The sequence below is a fragment of the Ananas comosus genome, linkage group 5, assembly GCF_001540865.1.
Source record: "Ananas comosus cultivar F153 linkage group 5, ASM154086v1, whole genome shotgun sequence".
NCBI classification, from domain to species: Eukaryota; Viridiplantae; Streptophyta; class Magnoliopsida; order Poales; family Bromeliaceae; genus Ananas; species Ananas comosus.
Window position 1 is genome coordinate 7308806 of NC_033625.1, and position 9406 is coordinate 7318211.

Here is a 9406-nt window from a genome sequence, read left to right on the forward strand (position 1 = left end):
CGATTTCTTTCCGAGTGTTATTATGCATTCTATTATATATATATCATATTAACTGCAATATGATATTTTTTTGATTATTGTGTTATAAAAATAATTTTAATCCTCCATTTGCATTATATGCGATCTCTTTTGAACAAGATAATTTTATTAGAACGATTGATTGTTTTTCATTATAGTTTTTTGTTAAAAAAAATGTTTATCTATAATATAGACTATATTTATTATTTTTTATACTAAACTGATATTTTATTTTTTACAAATTTTTACTTTAACAGTATCTGCCCGTCGTAACACGCGGTTCACTACACTAGTTTAACTATATGACCCCTAAATATCTTCCAACCTTAACGAGGAGCTTGGGGATATAAGCTCATATAAGGGCTCAAACTCTAGACACCATAGTTGCCACTGAAGCATGCCAAGGGTTTGAAGGATTCCAAACAAATGGTGCGGTCTGGTAATCCTTAACCATCTGTCTCAACAGAAACAGCTTTTTCATGGTTACACAGGCCTGTTTTTTCACCTAACAAAATATACTCCCAGAAAAAGTGGGTAAAGCTTTTATTATATTATATAATGTATATGTATATATCTCTAATAATCTGTTAAACGCATAAATATAAGCAACATTATCTTCGTATCATTAATACTTACAAAAGCATGATGTGAGCTGCTTTTCCAGGGATGAATGATAAAAAAATCCAGATGCAACAGTTTGCAGTATCATTCTCTTATTTTCGAGAACTAACTACCGTAGAAACAATGTGGTATTTACTGCAGAAGTCCGCTTTTCTTCCCCCAACCAATGGCCAAGATGTACAGGACTATACAGCCGACGATAGTGCCGATCGTCGTCTCCCAAAACTTAAACTGGTTAGGGCTGTTATAGAGATCGATGGTGATGTTCATGCCGAACAGGCCGACGACGACCACGCCGGCGGTGAGCACGACGGTCGCGGTGGTGAGCATGACCCCCATTTGGAGAAGCTGGTTCTGCTTCTCGTCGAGCATTATGTTGATGTAATCTTCGGTGTCGTCCACGTACTCCCTTAACTACATTGAGACAAAAGGGAAGTAGATAGTCGAATGTAGAAAATTTAGGCAATGATAGAAAACCCACGTTGCTAAAACATGCCAGAACATTTAACACAATCGTAAAGCAAGGATTCAAGTGCCCATGCCAACGGGCTATGCCCACAGTGTCGTACTGCGCCAGCAAGGTATCAGTACAATATGATTCTAGTGCCAATGGCACGATTAAAAACTCCCTTTTTTAAAAAAATTGACTAGTTAATAGAGTACAAAAAGCTCATTAAAAAATATGTTAGAAGCAATAAAAACATCCTGGTGCCAAGGAAAATAAATTTTTCATGCCAAAGTGTGTTGGCAGATAGGTATTGTGTCAACGACAAACAAATGACATACCGCACATTGCGTTGCACTGTACTGGCAAGTGCTCAACACAACTTCATGCCTTGAAGCTAAAATCCTTGGAAGCGAAGTGATGGAACTTGTAGTTTAATCCTTTAAGTGGGTGACATAAATCTCAATATTCCATACGGCAATGTGAAAATCATAGTATATATATGCAGTATTTCCTAAAATATTTTGGGGAGAATACCGGAATGTGACTTCTATTGTTTTATGGCAGGATAAATAACAAATTTCTATAGAATGGCAAACCTAAGAATAAAAGGTTTTCCTGGATTGTTCAATATGGCACTAGTTCTAAAAACTTTGCAAGACCTATGTAGAGAGCTAGGCCTCCGTGCTACTAAGTTGTTTTCAATGATGCGGCTTCCAAATCGACGATCGGCTTCATTAGACTTGATCTAGACTATTGAAAGTATTTGGAAACTAAATTTCATAATTTTTCGGTATCATTTACCTATCAAACGAGTAGGCTAAAAATGAACGGCTGAAAATAAAAATCCCATAAAAAATGATGATAAAAGACTTGAATTTAAGATCAGAGGTACTGACTTTACTCTAAATAGTAAAAAAAAATTTCTATAAAAATTTTATCAGATTTGGATTGTTTTACACCGTTAAATTCACAAATGCATCACATCTACCATTAAAATTGTCAATTTTGAGATCTTTTGATCACTAGCCAAATGATGTTGAAAAATTATGAAATTTAGTTTTCAAATACTTTTAATAGTGTAAATCAAGTCTAACGGAGCCGATCGTCGATTTGGAAGCCGCATCATTGAAAACAACTTAGTAGCACGGAGGCCTCCGTGCTACCGATAATATACCAGCCTAGCTCCCTATGTAGAAACAATGATTTGGCTTCTATACAACATAGCTTAAATATCTTAGTCTAATAAATTTCAACATAAATGTTGCTTTTGTTATGTCAAGGATGCAAGAAATGCGCTACTTTTTCACAAGACAAGCTCGAGAATAATGAGTTCAAGCAGTAAGATAAGCAAAACCATCGCTCAGATTGTGGCATTTCAGTCAAAAAAATTGGCATCGACTATTTGATTGTTATTCCTGAATATTCAAGAGAAAAATAGGTTTCTCGTTTTTTTCCCCCATTGAATCTTGAATTGCACGTTTTTTTTTATTTTATCCCTTTGCAAAACAACAGCAGTGATTCCGGTAACTTAACCTAACAAAATTACTTATCCTGAAGCTCAAAGACAAATGATTCAATTAAAAGCAGATGAAATTATACTGAGTACCCGAGTATTGATGCAAAAGAAGAAAAGATACATACATGGGATAGTTTGTTTAATGTGCCATCAATCTGCACGAAATAAGCCTCAAGAAGCATTTCCAGCTCCTCAATGTTAGGTTTATAACCAGCTAAGCTTCCACGGCTCGTACCCGTCTCACTTCTCACATCTCCTTCGCTGAATATATGAACAAATTAATGCAAAAATATTAGAAAGCATTACCGGAATTCCTATAGGCCTTAAGAATAAGAAGTAAAATAAATTTTAAACCAAGATGATGTAAAAAATCTAAACCACTCAGCTATAATAATCTCAAAATTGAAGGAGATAATTATGAACAATGAACATTAGAAAACGAGATACATATTGGTTCCGACACAATACAGAGCTGTAATTCAAATGTTTTATAATTGTTTCTTTTCTCTTAAAAAATACATTTCGCTTACTCGTCCTCGTCCAGATGAAATGAATCGCCATCGACTTCCTCTCTCAATGATGATTCACCAAGTGTTTGATTAGAAAGCTTCTCTGTTAAGTACATTTCAGCCATGTCCATGTCATCATCCAATAAATGTTCAAGCTCATCCCTTACCTATAAAAAGGTAAGCGAAATATAATACGAGCAATTTAGAAAATTAAGCAATAGAGCTTCTCCTAGAAAGAAAGGAAAAAAAAAGTTAGCACCATTACGCAGAAAACTGCTTTAATTTCAAGTGAAACTAATTGAATATTGTGGATTTCCCAAAAACATGAATTGCATTACAGCTCTGAGTTCATACCTTTTGCACACGACCAGATAATGCCACCAAGCGGCTCTTAATTTGTCTAACACGCTCAAGGTTAAGTGTGCTGATTTTTGAAGTCAACTCATCTAAAGCGGGATAGGCTTCTTGCTCCAATGTCAGTGTCTAGCAAGGGAAAAAAAATTAATAGCAAACGATTAACTCTGCAGGATGGCAAATGTGATTAGTAGGATGGAAGCTGCATGATGTCATTACAAGATTAAACAATAAAGATAAAAGTTCTGTGGAATTAAAATGCTGGACAACCAAAACTATAGGTTAAGTGAATAATACAAATCCAAGAATAAAAGCCAAAAAAAATAAAAGAAACATCTTTCAAATTATAAAACCAAATTGTGGAAATTATCAAGCTTCATTTGTGGTTTCTGATATTAGAAGTTATACTAATAATTGAACGGCTTCATATATGAGAAGATTTGGACCCTGAAAGATAGATAACTTGCAATACACACTAGAGCGACAATTATCCACATTGTCAGAATATTTGCACTTCCAGCAGGGCAAGCAAATGAGTTCGGAAAGTTCTTCTAATTTACTCGATGGAAGTAATTCAAGAATAGGCAAAATAGTATTAGACGTCCATTCAGTTTACAGAAGAAAATAATCATGTGTATTAATAGAAGTGTAGAAAATGCAATGCGCACATCAAACACATACCTCAGCTTCAAGGCACCTGCATGCAGACTCAAGGCAGACTTCGAGTACCCTGAACTCAAAGGGCAATACGTGCTTGCTCCCATCTTTGTGAATACCGATTGTGGGCGTATCGTTACCCTCTGGTGTTTCTACTGTTAATGGTACATTCTTCTTAGTGATCTTGGCTACATGACTGGTTGCCCCATTGGAACCAGGAAATGAAGGCCAGCACGATACAGCCTTTCCCATATCTCCCCCATCCACATCTCCAGGCTCTTTGATCTTAAAGACACAGAAGAACAATTACAATCATATTGTTAAAAGTCAAAGTCTCGGAATTCAATCTATAGATTAAAGGGCATTTTTGTATTGCTATTTTCAGAGGCAAATCCATACACAACATGCACAGTACACAGGGCACGGCCCCACTATTTGGAACCTGGTAAAACCCAGCCAGTAAGGAGCCATGTAACCATAATAATAGTGGTTGATATCATCTACTCCACGGATGCAATCTAGATGTTCGACTAAAAATGGGTTGATGATCTAAATTACATCCTTGAACCTCTACCTGAACAGAAGACGACAGCTAAAACAATGCCATTTGTAGTTGAATGGTGTTGCAATCTTACAAATGATCTGATGAAAGATCTTGTCATCCATTCTCCTATCTGCTTTCAGGTATCTTTATCTTTTACAACCCGATATCTTGGAAAAGTTGATAACATATATTGGGTCTGAACTGTGAAAAATTCACATGAATCACATTTGATTAATGCTCAGTAGTTGACACATTAATTAATTAAGTGATTAAGTGTATCTAATCCGTGCAATCAACCACTCTCAACCAACCCAAACCAACCTCACAGGACAATTTAGAATAACCACTCAAATATATTAGTACAGCACTTATAACATAAACAAGCCTACTTTTTTTTGTATTGGAAGAAAATTTATATTACTTTCTTCTAGTAGGCCATCAAATTAAGTCAAACCAACCATTTGCATCATCTTTTCCAGCATATGGATTTATCAAAATTTCCTTGGCAAGAAAAGAAAGATAACAAAAACAAAACCACCCCTACTCTCATTGCCTACTTGGTCTTGTTTCTAGAACAACTTCTCTACTCTATAAAGGAAAAGCTTCAACAAACCGAGGCTTCAGCTGCAGCAAAAGGCTGAAATGAGCTTTTGGTGCGAGAGCGCAAGATTCAATTTGAAGTTTCTGTTATGTCAATGAGAGGCTGCTGAGGAGGTCAAAGGTAAAACTGCCGTTTCGACCAACTCTACGCAATCAAAATCCACACAACACACCACACCGAATAGGTGTTACCCCCCATTTCATTCTTTTTCTTTTTTCCCCCTCAAAAGGTATTAGGCCCTTAATTTCCACGTTTCGTGCCTCAGATAACACCCGAACTAAATCATATAAAATTCCAAATTTTTCACGTTTCATGTATCAGATAACAAAGAAACTTAATCATATAAAACTCCAAAAGTATTCGGTGAAATAATAAACAAATCAAAAAAAAGATATTGTGAGCAAATAATATTTATTCAGTACCAACATCGGTCAAATTTTAAGTAAACAACAAATATTAGCACACCGTAATCCAATCAACATCTTCTATTTCATACTAAATTACCCAAAACAGCAACAGAGAATCGATTATTATAACCAAAACAGCGAAATCGAATCCAAATGAGATCGAAAGAGCGAGACGTAGAGCACGCACCTGCGGAGGAGTGTCGCAAGAGGCGGAGACGCGGGATTGGAGATCGCGGATAAGGGGGGCGACGAGGGGGTCCCTGGAGTTGGGGATGAGGACCTCGGCGGCGGTGATGATGGCCTTGATGTGCTCGAGGTTGATGACGATCGCCCTCTCCCTCCCGAGGATCGTGGAGGGGTAGGAGAGGAGGGGGTCTAGAACCCTAAGATCCCGCGCGGGGAGCCCCGTGCGGCTCATGATCGAGTGCTTCCCCACCTCCTCGAGACGCGATCGGCCGGAGTCGGAGACGACGAGCCACTCCCGGCTCCCGCCGCCCTTCCTCCTCGCGGCCGCCCCCGGCGGAGCCGCCGCCGCCGCCGCGCGGTGGTGGTGGTGGTGGTGGGGAAGGTCGTCGTCGGGCGCCCCCTTCTTGGGGCTCATCTCGTCTCCTTCCCTCGCCCCCGCTCGAGATCGATCGGGGGTCGGCTTCTAGGGTTAGGGTTAGGGCTTCTTCGACCTCGGAAGGTGGATAGAGAGAGAGAGAGAGCTCCGAGTACGGTGGAAGTTGCCGAATCAAAGACGTGATGTGTCACGGTCTTCTTACGCTGCATTGCTTTGCGTAGCCGATAACTTCCCCAACTAAGTACACAAACACCCTCATAAAAATTTTAGGGTTAATTACATACATGTCCCCGCAAACATAATAAATTATAAATATATCCTTATAAAGTCCAACTTTTTATAAGTTATTCATATAAAAATTCTAATATTTTTATATATGTTTCTGCCGTTCGTTAGAATCCGTTAGAAAAGTTTAAATAACCATAGGTTAAATACTTTACCCTAATTAATTTTTGATCTTTTTACCCCCTTTATATTATACTGTTATAATTTTTATAGGGACATATTTGTGATGGCAAAATTGAAAATATAAACAGTTTTCTAACGCTTCTCTAATGGTAACATACCAAGGGATATCTGAAAATATTAGGACTTTTATAAAATAACTTATGAAAATTGAACTTTACAAAATCGAATGACGTCCTAAAAATGGATGATCAGATCATTCAATTTAAGATCAAAATTATTGATCTTTATCTAGATAGTGAATAGAATTTTTTATCAAAAATTCAACCGATTTCGATTCTTTTACACCGTTAAACTAGCAAGTATCTTATAACGACCATTAAAAATTGTTAATTTTGAAATATTTTGATCGTAAGGTAAATGATGTCAAAAAATTATACAATTTGATTTCTAAAAATTTTAAATGCTGTAGATAACGTTTAGCGGTATGGATCGTCGATTCGAAAGTTCTATTATCGAAAACGATTTATAAATACGAAGGCGATCATACTCAGAATAGTATATTAACTGGACTCCAATTTATTTTATATAAATTATATATAATGTATGTAATGAATAAAATATAATATTAACTATATCCGTATAATTTTAATTATTATTATAAATTTCAATACAAATTTAAAAGAAATATAATATATGAAAAAAATAATTTAATATATATAATATAATACAAAAGAAAATAATTAAATATTAATATATAAATAATACAACTTAATAAAATAAATAATATATCAAAATTAATTATTATATTATATAATAAAATTTACTTATCTATTTATCTAATAAAATAAAGAAAATTGGAAAATTTGCTCCTAGTTCCCCTAAAACAACTTTTAACAGTTGTTTCAGAACAATCCATTTTGACCGGAATAACTTGTTTTGTCCGATATCTTTGTTATTTAGGTACAAATTAAATTAGGAGATATTTCCTTGTTCGGGATATCTCACAAACAAAATGCAGCCTATGTATTTTTCTTATTTTCTATATTATATTTTTTTCAAAGACCCACTCAGTTATTTTTTTTGTTTAATTCTTACACTATAAATAATAAATCTCTAATTTTATATAAAAGTTGTTATTGCTAGTTGAAAGTGGCAGAGTATATATTTAAATTATTTTGACATAAAAAAATAAAATATATAAAAATAATTAAAAAATAATTAAAAAATAACTTAATAGAAATTTTTAATAAGTTTATTATTGAGATTTATTTTATATTTTATTTACTATTTAACCGGTGCCTCTTAATAAAGTTGTTAGATTTTGTATATGGCAATAGATTTATTAACAGTAATGTAAAAATCGACGAGAAAAAAATAATATTTATGAGAGAAAAAAAATAATGTATCAAAATGAAAATAAATCTAAAGTACAATGTAGAAATTGATAATATACAACAATACAATGGTATCTATGAAATTAAAAATAGTACAAAATAGCAAATAAAAATAACACTAAAAGTATAGTATAATAGAGTGTAATTAAGCTTAAAAATAATAAACCATTTTTCATGTTGAAGAAAGATGACAACTAATTTACTTGCATACTAATTTACCGTTTTTAATGTAGATGATAAAGGTCTTGATCATTGGTACCTGAAGTTTAAAGTTTAAAACCTAGTTATTTCATATTTTTAATTAAGAAACTGTTTGATGTCTAAAAAAGGTATGAAAAACCAACTCCTAAGTTACGTTTGGTTGAAGCTTCTAGAAGGAAGAGTAATGGAGAAGAAGCATATGGGTGGGGAGAATGGGAGAAGAAAGTGAAGAGGAAGAAGATCAAGAGAGCGAGGAACCCACCTTTTCTATTGCAAAAGTACGAGAAATGAAGAGAAAAATAGGGGCTTACAAAAATACAACAAAACACCAATAAATTCTATACATAATGAAAACTATAAGTTCTACGTCAAATTTGACAGTGTTGAGTACTGGTACCCAAACATCTGTATTGGTAGACCCGACTCACTGTACCGGTACCACGAGAGAAGTTCTAAAGAACTTGAAATATGAAATTAGCCAACTCTTTATTGTGCACTAGTACTCAAAACTTCAATACAAGTGCTATTGAGAAATTTCAGAAAATCCAAAAGTTCTCCTAACCAATCTGACAATTAAGTATTAGTATCCCAAACTTTATTATCGGTAATGGCAACAAATCTACAGTTTCATAACTTTTGCTTTTCAAAATCCATTTTCATGTCCTTTTTCACAATGAAAGCACCCTAACACGTCTCATCTATCTAAAATAATATTAAATATTATTTTTTACCGGAACTCTACTTTTTGATAAAAGTTTAATACACAATAGAAACTTCCTCACCGAGTGATCTTACACCGTAACCATAGCTAAACTCACAGGCTGGCAAGCTGCAACCTTACACTTGCCTGTATGACATATTTTTAACCATATTATATTTATAATTGCGTACAACTAAACGGTCCATATACTTTTTTTTTGAAAAAGAAAGATAACATACTATCCGTTTCGTTTGCTTTTCAGAAATAAATTTAGCTAAAAATATAAATCAATTAGAATTCAAAATTAAAATCTTTGCTACTTGCGCTGGCGTAATTGTACGATCAGTATACTTCATCACAGGAAGTAAAAGAATGATACCATTCAACCGCTAGATCCGAATCAAAGTTTGCAACGTATTAAAATACAATACAAAATTGTACCGAACGCTCTAACCCCCGCAGTTTC

At 34.6% G+C, this 9406-nt stretch overlaps 1 protein-coding gene across 1 annotated transcript; it reads right to left on the reverse strand.

Annotated features, from left to right (window-relative positions):
* On the reverse strand, positions 535 to 6441 carry LOC109710565 (magnesium transporter MRS2-F-like). Its single transcript, XM_020233250.1, has 6 exons — positions 5863 to 6441; positions 4148 to 4408; positions 3467 to 3595; positions 3134 to 3279; positions 2729 to 2864; positions 535 to 1053 (listed from the first exon to the last, which is right to left on the reverse strand). Exons 1-6 carry the CDS (start codon positions 6274 to 6276, stop codon positions 772 to 774), a joined length of 1368 nt encoding a protein of 455 aa, XP_020088839.1. The 5' UTR covers positions 6277 to 6441; the 3' UTR covers positions 535 to 771.